Source organism: Geotrypetes seraphini, chromosome 1, assembly GCF_902459505.1.
Source record: "Geotrypetes seraphini chromosome 1, aGeoSer1.1, whole genome shotgun sequence".
Taxonomy (NCBI): Eukaryota; Metazoa; Chordata; class Amphibia; order Gymnophiona; family Dermophiidae; genus Geotrypetes; species Geotrypetes seraphini.
In genome coordinates, this window is record NC_047084.1 from 541953234 (window position 1) to 541968195 (window position 14962).

The 14962-nt window shown below is 44.1% G+C and overlaps 2 protein-coding genes across 3 annotated transcripts in view; one reads left to right on the top strand and one right to left on the bottom strand.

Annotated features, from left to right (window-relative positions):
* FBXL17 (F-box and leucine rich repeat protein 17) overlaps positions 1 to 14962 on the top strand; it is a 623577-nt gene that overhangs the window by 435815 nt on the left and 172800 nt on the right. The window lies entirely within an intron of this gene.
* Positions 8421 to 10861, bottom strand: LOC117352599. 2 transcript variants are annotated; one of them, XR_004537730.1, is made up of 3 exons: positions 10800 to 10861; positions 8775 to 10703; positions 8421 to 8575 (listed from the first exon to the last, which is right to left on the bottom strand). XR_004537730.1 is itself a non-coding variant. In XM_033929148.1 (2 exons), exon 2 carries the CDS (start codon positions 10683 to 10685, stop codon positions 9303 to 9305), a length of 1383 nt encoding a protein of 460 aa, XP_033785039.1. In that variant the 5' UTR covers positions 10686 to 10703; positions 10800 to 10861; the 3' UTR covers positions 8421 to 9302. The 2 variants fall into 2 exon arrangements, 1 of the variants encoding a protein (XP_033785039.1); XM_033929148.1 differs by having other exon boundaries at positions 8421 to 10703.

The following is a 14962-nucleotide window of genomic DNA, read 5'->3' on the forward strand; positions in this document are numbered from 1 at the left end:
CCTTATACCCACCCGATATTTTACTGTAACATACCTGGGGTGTTGTACAGATTGCGGCGGACAGCCCGGACCCATGCAGGGTGATGTAGCCTGAGCTCGCGGGCTTTTTTCTTCAAATCCTCAACCTATTACATAATGGAGAGACATGAGTGAGCCATGATATATGGTTCATAGAGAATAGCACGTGGACAAATCGCGCAGACATGATATATATATATGCATTGAAAGCAGTGCATGGAAATAGATTGCAAGCATAATAATTATGTAAATTTTGAAAACCCGACTGGAATACAGCTAATTAAATCAAATAAGTACATGAGAGACACCATTATCAACTGCAAAATTTTTCAGCAGATGTATGATGACGCAGTGCGCGATTTCAGGAGATGTGTATCCATTTTTGCCTTCCGCGCAAAAAAAAAAATTCTTTATCCGCGCCAATTTGTCAGCGCGCAATTGTCTATGAACAACATGTATTTGATAAATACTTACGGAGCGCGGTGTGATAGCGTGGGCGTTGAACAGCTGCGCAAGTTCTCCCCAGGCCCTGTCCATTTCACCTATATTGCGTCTTTTCCCCTTAACGGGGAAAAGCAGTTTAGCATTGAGCGTGAAGTACTCAGTTAATATGAGTACTTCACGCTCGGAGAAATTGGGCTTCCGCCCACGGAAACCCACATAGGATGCCATCTTCTCTGTGAATCTATGACGTTTTTGCAAAGCTTAAATACCAGTCACATGACCGATGTTGTGTGAATATCGTGAGATTTCCCCTTTTCAGCGCTGCTATTGGTTATCTAAAACACGTGTTAAATGGTCAATAGTCAAACAGATTTTACTACATTGTAGTGATGAAATGCACATATTAATTGAGTATGTGTGTATTTTATAGTATATAGTTTTGTAGTAATTGATTGAAACACAATTAGCGTTAGCATGGCGCGCATATGTGTTGAAACGCGTGATGACATCAGCTTGTCTCCATTAGTGCATAATGATGACGTATATCATCATACTAAAGTTATAGTACTTTTTCGCGCAATTGACGGATTAGTTTCCCAGTGCGCAATTGACGGGTTTTAGTATAATGAGCGCAAGTTAAAAATGCGGACGAACAGAGTTAATGGGAAATCTGAATAAATGGTGATATTTGTAAATGCGGGTGGGGGGCCTAATTGCAAAGCTTAAATACCAGTCACATGACCGATGTTGTGTGAATATCGTGAGATTTCCCCTTTTCAGCGCTGCTATTGGTTATCTAAAACACGTGTTAAATGGTCAATAGTCAAACAGATTTTACTACATTGTAGTGATGAAATGCACATATTAATTGAGTATGTGTGTATTTTATAGTATATAGTTTTGTAGTAATTGATTGAAACACAATTAGCGTTAGCATGGCGCGCATATGTGTTGAAACGCGTGATGACATCAGCTTGTCTCCATTAGTGCATAATGATGACGTATATCATCATACTAAAGTTATAGTACTTTTTCGCGCAATTGACGGATTAGTTTCCCAGTGCGCAATTGACGGGTTTTAGTATAATGAGCGCAAGTTAAAAATGCGGACGAACAGAGTTAATGGGAAATCTGAATAAATAAATAAATAAATAAGCTATTACAGTGTTTGAATATGGGAAACACATAAGAACAATAAAATTATATTAATTTTAAAAAGATCAGGGAGTCATGAGTAAATTATTGTAATTATTACACATCATTTTCCACTCCTAATATATTAATACAGTCATACATCACATATGTTTGTGAAGAGGGATGCAGAGAAAGCACAGTTACTTACCGTAACAGGTGTTATCCAGGGACAGCAGGCAGATATTCTTAACACATGGGTGACGTCACCGACGGAGCCCTCGGTACGGACCTTTTTAACTAGAAGTTTCTAGTTGGCCGCACCGCGCGTGCGCGAGTGCCTTCCCGCCCGACGGAGGAGTGCGTGGTCCCCAGTTAGGATAAGCCAGCTAAGAAGCCAACCCGGGGAGGTGGGTGGTACGTAAGAATATCTGCCTGCTGTCCCTGGATAACACCTGTTACGGTAAGTAACTGTGCTTTATCCCAGGACAAGCAGGCAGCATATTCTTAACACATGGGTGACCTCCAAGCTAACAAAGAGGGAGGTGGGATGGTTGGCCATTAGGAAAATAAATTTTGTAACACAGATTGGCCGAAGTGTCCATCCCTTCTGGAGAACGCATCCAGACAGTAGTGAGTAGTGAATGTGTGAACTGAGGACCAAGTGGCCGCCTTGCAGATTTCCTCGATGGGCGTGGAACGGAGGAAAGCTACAGAAGCAGCCATAGCTCGGACTCTGTGGGCCGTGACAGTTCCTTCCAGTGAGAGACCGGCCCGAGCATAGCAGAATGCAATACAGGCAGCAAGCCAATTGGAAAGTGTCCGTTTGGAGACAGGATGACCCAAACGGTTGGGATCGAAAGACAAAAATAGCTGAGGGGATGTTCGGTGAGCTCTGGTACGATCAAGATAGTAAGCAAGGGCACGCTTACAATCCAGCGTGTGCAACGCCTGTTCCCCAGGATGCGAGTGAGGCTTAGGGAAGAAGACGGGCAGCACAATGGACTGGTTGAGGTGAAAAGCTGAGACCACCTTGGGAAGGAATTTAGGGTGGGTGCGCAGAACAACCTTGTCATGGTGAAAAACAGTGAACGGTGGGTCGTCAACCAGTGCATGCAGTTCGCTAACCCTCCTGGCAGAGGTGATGGCAATCAGGAAAAGCACCTTCCAGGTAAGGAGTCTAAGTGAAGTTGTGGCAAGAGGCTCGAATGGAGGTTTCATGAGAGCTGAGAGTACCACATTCAGGTCCCAGACAACTGGAGGAGGCTTGAGGGGTGGTTTGATATTGAAGAGCCCTCGCATAAATCTGGGAACCAGAGGATGAGCCGTGAGGGGTTTTCCGAGAATGGGCTCATGAAACGCAGTGATGGCACTGAGGTGGACTCTGATGGAGGTAGTTTTGAGGCCAGCATTGGACAGCGAGAGCAAATATTCCAATACGGTTTCCACCGCTAAGGAGGTGGGTTCCTGATGATGCCGGAGACACCACGAGGAGAATCTGGTCCATTTCTGATGGTAACATTGGAGGGTGGCCGGCTTCCTGGAGGCGTCCAAGATGAGGCGGACCGGCTGAGATAGGTTCTCTGGAGAGGTCAGCCCGAGAGAAACCAAGCTGTCAGGTGGAGCGAAGACAGATTGGGATGCAGTAGAGACTGATGCTGCTGCGTAAGTACAGTAGGAAACACAGGAAGGAGAATGGGTTCCCTGGAGCTGAGTTGGAGCAGGAGTGAGAACCAGTGTTGGCGAGGCCACCGAGGTGCGATAAGAATCATGGTGGCGTTGTCCTTGCGGAGTTTGGACAAGGTCCGCAACATCAGAGGAAACGAAGAAACTGGGGACCACGCACTCCTCCGTCGGGCATATTCTTAACGCATGGGTGACGTCACTGACGGAGCCCCGGTACAGACCTTTTTAACTAGAAAGTTCTAGTTGGCCGCACCATGCGCGAGTGCCTTCACGCCCGACGGAGGAGAGCGTGGTCCCCAGTTAGGATAAGCCAGCTAAGAAGCCAACCCGGGGAGGAGGGTGGGACGTAAGAATATCTAGTGAGTAGTGTGTAACGTCACCCATGCGTTAAGAATATCTGCCTGCTGTCCCTGGATAACACCTGTTACGGTAAGTAACTGTGCTTTACTGCTCAATGCAGAAAGTAGGTATCATTATCCTAAGGTGTGTATCGGGTCGTTTGTTCATTCTTATCTTTGTCCTAAAGTTAAGTGACCTAATGTTAACATGAAAATGGAATCTAAGTCACTCTGCACTGATAATATGCCACCAGGTCAATTGTACAGGAGATGATTTAACCTACATAAATGAAGGAATTGAAAATTATATTTTTCTATTGGAATTGTGAACTTGAAAATGGATGAAATAAACCTTTTAGAAAATGTACATTTAGTGGAAGAACTTCAGATGTATTCATTTGGAAGCATTGGATGTTGGCAGGGATATGTTCTTTAGAGGATGTAATAACTAATAGTAAACTGCTTGACCTTTCACAATTGCAACATATATTTGGTCTAAATAAATCACAATATTTTATGCTTTCAGGTGGTATAACTTAATAGCTGGACTTGTAAATAAAACAACAAAACATGGTCTTAGAGACATTTGGAGCATTGAGATTAAGCATTCAATTGATTTATCTCAATGGCCACAACTTTGGCCTAAAAAATATTGCCACTATCATCTTGAGGCTGGGACATTAGATCATCTTTTATTGTATTGTCCATATATATTATTAGTTTAGAAATCAATGTTGCCTCAAATAAATAGGATGAAGGACAATCCAGTAGCCTTGACTTATTATTGTATTATGGCAAATTATGTATTTAATTATGTCGGAATAAATATGATTTCAGGAAATGTTATTCATGTTTTAATCTTACATCAAGTGTTAAAAAAAAAAACAAATTTTAATTTAAATGCAGCACTTGCAATTCTTTCTAACACTTAATTGTTTCCATTGTGTCCTTACGTGTTACTTAGTTGGATAGTACAATACAAATTTACATTTAATGGCATAGTTATTAATGTCATACTAACATAAAGAAAACAACAAAATGTTTTAAACATTGGTAAATGTTTATTAAAATATTGCATATGTGATAAACATGTAATACACATATGTTCAAATGCAGTGTCAACAACACAAAATCTTTCAGTTCACCATTCATGATCTTTTATGTACAACATACTGAATTATATCTTTATTCGTTTTAAATCATAAACAAGTGTGCAATAATATATCCATTAAAGGTGGCACAGCAGTTAAACATCAGTGACAGTGAGTAAGGATGTGGTTATAGCAGTGAAAAAACATCAGGAGCAAATTAACAGACAGTTTAAGTGAAACAGTAGAAACAACAGTCTGGACCACCAAAAGGAGTGGGGGACATAGACAATTTAAAGTGTATCATCTGTTCATGCACCATGTGTGGAAATAACACATTTTGCTATACGACCTTTGAAAAAGAAAGACCATACACACCCTTCAAATTAAATGAGCAACAGTGGGAGAGAGTGAGATATTGGCAGAGCAGTTAACCAACATCTGTGAGAGTGAGAGCAGTGGTTTCAGAGACAGCACCTGACTGACATTCTGCTGGGGGGGGGACTCTGCTTCTGGGTCCTGCAAAGGCCAACACCTGACTGCCACCATCACGTTTGCACCCTTGTCAACCCATTCTGGGTCCTGCAAAGGCCAACACATGACTGCCACCATCAGGTTTGCACCCCTGTCAACCCATTCTGGGTCCTCATCTTTTTCTGAATCTCATGGCTTCAGAGACAGCACCTGACTGACATTTCTGCTTATGTACTTTCTAGGCCACCAAAAACAAGGGAGGAAATGTACAATTTCAAGTTTTACAAATTTTCCTTAACACAGCCGCTTTCCCTGAAGCCGCTCCATCCAAGACACCATCTGACCTTCCCTACGTGAAGGAAAAAGCCTTTGAACACCACCCACAACACCTTGAAAATGTCAAAGCGAGTACAGTATGCTTGAGTGGGTTACCTTGCTCGGCATAAAAAACCTTCACGCTTGGCACATGTCAGAGCAGTGGATACTAGGATAGGTAGGGGTCAGAGGAGGGCTTCAGAGAAGCAGTTAACCAACAGTAGTGGGAGAGAGAGATATTGGCAGAGCAGTTAACCAACATTTGTGGAGTGAGAGCAACAGTTGGCAGAGCAGTTAACCAACAGTAGTGGGAGAGTGAGATATTGGCAGAGCAGTTAACCAACATCTGTGGAGTGAGAGCAACAGTTGGCAGAGCAGTTAACCAACAGTAGTGGGAGAGAGAGATATTGGCAGAGCAGTTAACCAACATCTGTGGAGTGAGAGCAACAGTTGGCAGAGCAGTTAACCAACAGTAGTGGGAGAGAGAGATATTGGCAGAGCAGTTAACCAACATCTGTGGAGTGAGAGCAACAGTTGGCAGAGCAGTTAACCAACAGTAGTGGGAGAGTGAGATATTGGCAGAGCAGTTAACCAACATCTGTGGAGTGAGAGCAACAGTTGGCAGAGCAGTTAACCAACATCTGTGGAGTGAGAGCAACAGTTGGCAGAGCAGTTAACCAACAGTAGTGGGAGAGAGAGATATTGGCAGAGCAGTTAACCAACATCTGTGGAGTGAGAGCAACAGTTGGCAGAGCAGTTAACCAACAGTAGTGGGAGAGAGAGATATTGGCAGAGCAGTTAACCAACATCTGTGGAGTGAGAGCAACAGTTGGCAGAGCAGTTAACCAACAGTAGTGGGAGAGAGAGATATTGGCAGAGCAGTTAACCAACATCTGTGGAGTGAGAGCAACAGTTGGCAGAGCAGTTAACCAACAGTAGTGGGAGAGAGAGATATTGGCAGAGCAGTTAACCAACATCTGTGGAGTGAGAGCAACAGTTGGCAGAGCAGTTAACCAACAGTAGTGGGAGAGAGAGATATTGGCAGAGCAGTTAACCAACATCTGTGGAGTGAGAGCAACAGTTGGCAGAGCAGTTAACCAACAGTAGTGGGAGAGTGAGATATTGGCAGAGCAGTTAACCAACATCTGTGGAGTGAGAGCAACAGTTGGCAGAGCAGTTAACCAACATCTGTGGAGTGAGAGCAACAGTTGGCAGAGCAGTTAACCAACAGTAGTGGGAGAGAGAGATATTGGCAGAGCAGTTAACCAACATCTGTGGAGTGAGAGCAACAGTTGGCAGAGCAGTTAACCAACAGTAGTGGGAGAGAGAGATATTGGCAGAGCAGTTAACCAACATCTGTGGAGTGAGAGCAACAGTTGGCAGAGCAGTTAACCAACAGTAGTGGGAGAGAGAGATATTGGCAGAGCAGTTAACCAACATCTGTGGAGTGAGAGCAACAGTTGGCAGAGCAGTTAACCAACAGTAGTGGGAGAGAGAGATATTGGCAGAGCAGTTAACCAACATCTGTGGAGTGAGAGCAACAGTTGGCAGAGCAGTTAACCAACAGTAGTGGGAGAGAGAGATATTGGCAGAGCAGTTAACCAACATCTGTGGAGTGAGAGCAACAGTTGGCAGAGCAGTTAACCAACAGTAGTGGGAGAGAGAGATATTGGCAGAGCAGTTAACCAACATCTGTGGAGTGAGAGCAACAGTTGGCAGAGCAGTTAACCAACAGTAGTGGGAGAGTGAGATATTGGCAGAGCAGTTAACCAACATCTGTGGAGTGAGAGCAACAGTTGGCAGAGCAGTTAACCAACATCTGTGGAGTGAGAGCAACAGTTGGCAGAGCAGTTAACCAACAGTAGTGGGAGAGAGAGATATTAGCAGAGCAGTTAACCAACATCTGTGGAGTGAGAGCAACAGTTGGCAGAGCAGTTAACCAACAGTAGTGGGAGAGAGAGATATTGGCAGAGCAGTTAACCAACATCTGTGGAGTGAGAGCAACAGTTGGCAGAGCAGTTAACCAACAGTAGTGGGAGAGAGAGATATTGGCAGAGCAGTTAACCAACATCTGTGGAGTGAGAGCAACAGTTGGCAGAGCAGTTAACCAACAGTAGTGGGAGAGAGAGATATTGGCAGAGCAGTTAACCAACATCTGTGGAGTGAGAGCAACAGTTGGCAGAGCAGTTAACCAACAGTAGTGGGAGAGAGAGATATTGGCAGAGCAGTTAACCAACATCTGTGGAGTGAGAGCAACAGTTGGCAGAGCAGTTAACCAACAGTAGTGGGAGAGAGAGATATTGGCAGAGCAGTTAACCAACATCTGTGGAGTGAGAGCAACAGTTGGCAGAGCAGTTAACCAACAGTAGTGGGAGAGAGAGATATTGGCAGAGCAGTTAACCAACATCTGTGGAGTGAGAGCAACAGTTGGCAGAGCAGTTAACCAACAGTAGTGGGAGAGAGAGATATTGGCAGAGCAGTTAACCAACATCTGTGGAGTGAGAGCAACAGTTGGCAGAGCAGTTAACCAACAGTAGTGGGAGAGTGAGATATTGGCAGAGCAGTTAACCAACATCTGTGGGAGTGAGAGCAACAGTTGGCAGAGCAGTTAACCAACAGTAGTGGGAGAGTGAGATATTGGCAGAGCAGTGGTTTCAGAGACAGCACCTGACTGACATTTTGCTGGGGGGGGACTCTGCTTCTGGGTCCTGCAAAGGCCAACACCTGACTGCCATCATCACGTTTGCACCCTTGTCAACCCATTCTGGGTCCTGCAAAGGCCAACACATGACTGCCACCATCAGGTTTGCACCCCTGTCAACCCATTCTGGGTCCTCATCTTTTTCTGAATCTCATGGCTTCAGAGACAGCACCTGACTGACATTCTGCTGGGGGGGGGGACTCTGCTTCTGGGTCCTGCAAAGGCCAACACCTGACTGCCACCATCACGTTTGCACCCTTGTCAACCCATTCTGGGTCCTGCAAAGGCCAACACATGACTGCCACCATCAGGTTTGCACCCCTGTCAACCCATTCTGGGTCCTCATCTTTTTCTGAATCTCATGGCTTCAGAGACAGCGCCTGACTGACATTCTGCTGGGGGTGGGGACTCTGCTTCTGGGTCCTGCAAAGGCCAACACCTGACTGCCACCATCACGTTTGCACCCTTGTCAACCCATTCTGGGTCCTGCAAAGGCCAACACATGACTGCCACCATCAGGTTTGCACCCCTGTCAACCCATTCTGGGTCCTCGTCTTTTTCTGAATCTCATGACAGCACCTGACTGACATTTCTGCTTATGTACTTTCTAGGCCACCAAAAACAAGGGAGGAAATGTACAATTTCAAGTTTTTCAAATTTTACTTAACACAGACGCTTTCCCTGAAGCCGCTCCATCCAAGACACCATCTGACCTTCCCTACGTGAAGGAAAAAGCCTTTGAACACCACCCACAACACCTTGAAAATGTCAAAGCGAGTACAGTATGCTTGAGTGGGTTACCTTGCTCGGCATAAAAAACCTTCACGCTTGGCACATGTCAGAGCAGTGGATACTAGGATAGGTAGGGGTCAGAGGAGGGCTTCAGAGAAACTCCTGGGGGAGAGATCCTGAGCACAACAGTTTGCAGGCCTGTAGCTTTCGGGCCACCAAAAGGAGAGGGGGACATAGACATTTCAAAGTGTCTCTCCTGTTCCTGCAGCATATGTGCTTGGGAGACCATATGGACATGTCAAAGCAAATTTCAAATCACAAAGTGCACACAATTGTAGCATAGCAACAGGAAAACCTGAACTTCAACATCAAACTCTACAGTTCCAGATTATGTGCTATACCACGGAGATATTGAAAGAGAGGTGTTTGTCCATATGTTGGCAGCAGCGTTGTTAGTCTTTGCGTCACTCTCACATACGTGCTCTTACTGCTGGGTGGTGCGCGGTTACCAGCCTGGAATCGAGCAAGCAGCTGTTCTGTGTGATCTTGCTCACGCTGTATATGTTCAAGGAGTTTAAAGATGGTTGGATGGTGGCATGCAACAGAGGATTGAAATGCATGGTGCCAACCTTCAACGGAATTATTGGTCCGAGGCAGTCCATCTTCCACACGGGAGCGCATATTCCACAGAGGAATAGGAAAAGGTGGCACCCGTCTCCCATTTGGCCACAATCTCCCGATGTAATTGTCTTCCCAATAGTCATACACCAGGGTCAGTTCATCTGGTCGACTCTCCTCCAAGGTCTGGAAACACTCAGCAACATCATCCACAGGAACAAAACTTAATGCTAACAGCATTTTGGTGAACATTCTTACTCTCTCCTCATCTCTATAGCTGGCGGTCAGTCCCTCATGTTGAATTCTGCGCCACAATGATTGACCCAGATGGAACAGGCAGCCAGAAACTGTAGCATTGGGAAATACAGTGCGGGCAGCTTGCAGACTTGCTCTCTCAAAGTCCATCAAGATTGTCAATGGTGCCAACGTGTTTCTGGTTTCCAGCAGTTTCCTCAACACACGTTCATAGTCCTCCTCCCTTTTACTGTTCAACAACACGTAGACCATGGGAAGTGCACGATTGTCTACAAATGCATGGATGGTAAAGACTTGGACAAACAAATGGGGGGCAACTTTGAATGTCCCATCCATGAACCAATGTCCATGTTGCTCCAACACCTCAAGATTAGATTCTGTAGTGAAAATGAATATGCGTCTTTCATCATTTTCACCTGAATCCCACAACAGTAATTGTTCACCACGTGTGCTTCTTTGTAGCGGCTCAGGAATTTGTATGTCTCTTATGCACCTGGGATTACCCATTGCTAGATGGCCTGCATTTCTCTTTCTATTAACTGTTCTCTGCATGGAGGTGTATGCAGGCAATAATGTAGCTGCTTCTAAACTTGTACCAGCTGTTGTGCCATGAATGATCTGACGTGGCCTTTCAACCGTAGCCACAGCTCTTTCACGTATGTCTCCCATCATTCGATCAGCTTCAATTCTAGCATTGTTGGGTGCATGCACATGCGCCGTTATCTCAACAGAAGATCCATCAACGAGCCTCTTTCTTCTTCCCACACAGTCACGGCGCACACACCTCCAGGACGTGGATCCGTCTGCCATCACTCGGTCACGCCGATATCGATAGCCCTCATTAACCCAGTGCTCTCTCCCACGCTGTGAAGTTATTACTTCCATGTCTATGTCAAATCACTCCTGAAACCATACAATTAATAACATTATCCTATTTTGACTTGCAATTGATATACAATTGCCTATATCATGAATGCACTACTCAAAAGAACATCATACCTGTAAGACTGGAAGTATATCGATGAAACCCTCAGGAACTGTGGTCGACCTTCAACCCTGAACCAGTACCTGCAAGAATTATAACATGCATGTAAACTTAATGTTCACCCCCCACCAATCTCCAGCACACAAAAAAACATGCAAAGGTCAAATAGGTGAGGTTAGGCCATACATATGTAGAGTTTAGTGCTATGGCACAACACCATATACCTGCAAGGGTGCGATCCCTGTCAGGAAAACACTGAAGATGTCTGTCCTCTGTTGACTGTGGTGTCTTGATTGTAGTCTGTTGATTGTAGTCACCTTCAGTAGTAGATTAGATAAGGTTATTATATACATAGGACATACAAATCCCTATATGTAAAGTTCAGTGCTATGGCACAACACCATATACCTGCAAGGGTGCGATTCCTGTCAGCAAAACACTGAAGATGTGTGTCCTCTGTTGATCGTGGTCTCTTGAATGTCCTCTGTTGATTGTAGTCACCTTCAGTAGTAGATTAGATAAGGTTATTATATACATAGGACATACAAATCCCTATATGTAAAGTTCAGTGCTATGGCACAACACCATATACCTGCAAGGGTGCGATTCCTGTCAGCAAAACACTGAAGATGTGTGTCCTCTGTTGATCGTGGTCTCTTGAATGTCCTCTGTTGATTGTAGTCACCTTCAGTAGTAGATTAGATAAGGTTATTATATACATAGGACATACAAATCCCTATATGTAAAGTTCAGTGCTATGGCACAACACCATATACCTGCAAGGGTGCGATTCCTGTCAGCAAAACACTGAAGATGTGTGTCCTCTGTTGATCGTGGTCTCTTGAATGTCCTCTGTTGATTGTAGTCACCTTCAGTAGTAGATTAGATAAGGTTATTATATACATAGGACATACAAATCCCTATACCTCTGTACTTACGTTGCCTCCAAGATTGAACTTCTAGACAACACTAGGGTTTCAGCAAATTCATATCCCTCAGCACATGACTGCAAGACTAAAATTTATAAGGTTAGCACATAGATATAACAAACAACACCCACTATGTCTGTACTTACCTTTGCAATCATACCTGTAATAGTTAAAATCTGGCTTGCCAACCATCATGGATTAAGAACGTCATTATACCTAATCGCAGACAGAAGGAAGGCAGAGAGGCCCAAAACAAGGACCCACAACAATTGTATACAATCACCCTCACTACACACCCAAGGCTAAAAGTGTACCCCAATAAGCCCTACCATCAGACTATTTATCCTATCCTATTGTTCCAATTTAGCAAAACCAAAAAATGAAGCTATGCATATACCTGTAAATGTGAATATCCTCTTATGTATGATACCTGCAAAAGAAAATGGTACCCAATGCCTTTATAAAACTATAAACCGTGAGCACACTCGGTTTTTTAAAAAATCTTTATTCATTTTAAATGACACATCATGTGTACAAGAATCAAAACATTAAAATGAAATACATCACATGTCAATCAAGTACCTCCCTTCCCAACCCACTTCCCCACTCTTACTTTTCCCAATATGAATGATAATAGTATAATTTAGACACCCTCCCAACAATAAGACAGTGTATCTTTAAATAGAAAATAGTGTATATTCATTACAGTAAGATGTTAATGTCTCCCTTTTTTATTGTTACTGTTCTTTCCATTTTGATAATGTGACATAATGAATTGTACCCAAAACTAGATACTTTCAAATTATTACTTATATGTTGAATAGTGACTCCTGTGCTGATATTTTCCTTTTTTTTTTCTCATGCACTTACCCAATAATATTGCATCATTACATCATGATACAATCCTCAAATTAAACATATTCAGATACTAGTGTTGCTGGCATAAGAGTTTTTACCTCATGCCAACAAGTTTTTTTAGATATTTATTACTTTTAAAATCTATAACTCCATCCAATTATGCTTCCAATTAATATCCATCATCACATTATACATAATCTTAATACCATACCTCAACCTTCTCGCTCTTTTAACATGCGGGAAAACTAAGCGCAAGACGGGGTGTCCTTAAAAATCCGCGTTCCGTGCCCCTTTTCAGGTCCCTGCCCCTGACAGGGCTGGATGAGAAGGTTCATAGACAACGGCGCGAAAGACGAAAGCCAATTTAAGGCAAGGCGCGCCGCCGCATCCCTGCCCCTGACAGGGCTGGATGAGAAGGTTCATAGACAACGGCGCGAAAGACGAAAGCCAATTTAAGGCAAGGCGCGCCGCCGCACCGCACCAAATTACAGTTTTTAGGGGCTCCGACGGGGGGTTTTGTTCGGGAACCCCCTTCTGTTTACTTAATAGACATCGCGCCGGCGTTATCGGGGGTTTGGGGGTCGTAACCCTCCACATTATAGTAAAGTGGGGGGTTCCCCCCCCCTCGCCCTCCGTCGGAGCCCTAAAAACGGTCATTTAGAGCGGCGCGGCTTGCGCGCAATCGTCTATGAACCCGTCGGAGCCCTAAAAACAGTAATTTAGAAAGGCGCGGTGTCGCGCGCTGCGCTCAATAGGGTGGGCACGCCTTTGACCCGGCGCGCCGGCGCGCTTTTGACCCGGCACCGTATGGGAATTTAACTCTGACGGATCCTAGCATGGGGAAGGGAAAGCATTAGGATCCTTCAGAGTTAAATTATCATACAACTCTGTCAGAGCCAGAAACTAAATGTGGCAGGGACCCGAAAAGTGGCGCAGAACGCGGATTTTTAAGGACCTGTGCGTTTAGATACGGGACCAAATCGCGGTTCATAGACAATTGCGCGTAAATATCAACATACCCTATATAAACTGGTTCATAGACAATTGCGCGCAAGACAAGATTTTTAAGGACCTGTGCGTTTAGATACGGGACCAAATCGCGGTTCATAGACAATACGGGACCAAATCGCGGTTCATAGACAATTGCGCGTAAATATCACTGGTTCATAGACAATTGCGCGCAATACAAGAACTGAAAATGTAAATATCAACATACCTATATAAACTTGAGGATCAATTGCGCTGAGTTTTATGATCGCGATTGTCTTGCGCGCAATTGTCTATGAACCATACCCCCCTCCCTTTTCTTGCGCGTGAAGCGTAAATATAAACATACCTGTAAATGAAGAAATGTGGACGTTCGCTCTCACCAGAGGCGAGATAAATCCGCGCAAGACAAATATTCGTTATAGATCAAGTACCAGCAAAACCAGATCTTTACCTATAACGGACACGGTCAGGCAGCGAAAGGAAGGCGGGAAAGGAAGGAGGACATATATAATGTAGAAACGTAACCATAGTAACGAAAATGCATTCACGTGACTTGTATTTAAATGCTGTTCGGAGAATATATATCATGAGATAACGTAACCATGGTAACGAAAATGCATTCACGTGACTTCTATTTAAATGCTGTTCGGAGAATATATATCATGAGATAACGTAACCATGGTAACGAAAATGCATTCACGTGATTTATGTTGAAAACGCAAAGAGTCAACGTTGACGTGATGACGTGTTCACGTGCTGTACGTGCGCGTGTCCTCCGATGGTCAAGCGGCCTCTAGTGGCGCGCTGAGTTGTCTTGCGCTGAGTTGTCTTGCGCTCAATTGTCTTGCGCGGAGTTGTCGCTGCGCTGAATTGTCTTGCGCGGAGTTGTCGCTGCGCTGAATTGTCTTGCGCGCAATTGTCTTTGCGCTTATTTGTCTGCGCTATTTTGTCTGCGCGCGATTGTCTTGCGCGTTTTTGACCTGTCACCGTATTCTTGATATATTAAGAATATAAGAATAGCCTTACTAGGTCAGACCAATGGTCCATCTAGCCCAGTAGCCTGTCTTCAGGGTGGACAGTCCAGGTCACATGTACCTAGCAAAACCTCAAATAATAGCAACATTTCATGCTACCGATCCAAGGCAAGCAGTGGCGTCCCCCATGTCTGTCTTTATGAAACTGTCTTTATAGTTGTGGCAGCACTGCTGAGCTTATTAATATGTGACATTATCTATAAAGTATGACTACTGCTCTTTTGGAGGATCTGTTTAATTTTTGATATTAATGTACCAATTGTGCCTGTAATAATACTGAATACATTCTTTAGAAAGCCTTAAAGATTTCAAAGAGAGAAAAATAATTAAAAATTAATTTGTGTCAAATAATTTTTCTTAAGTTCT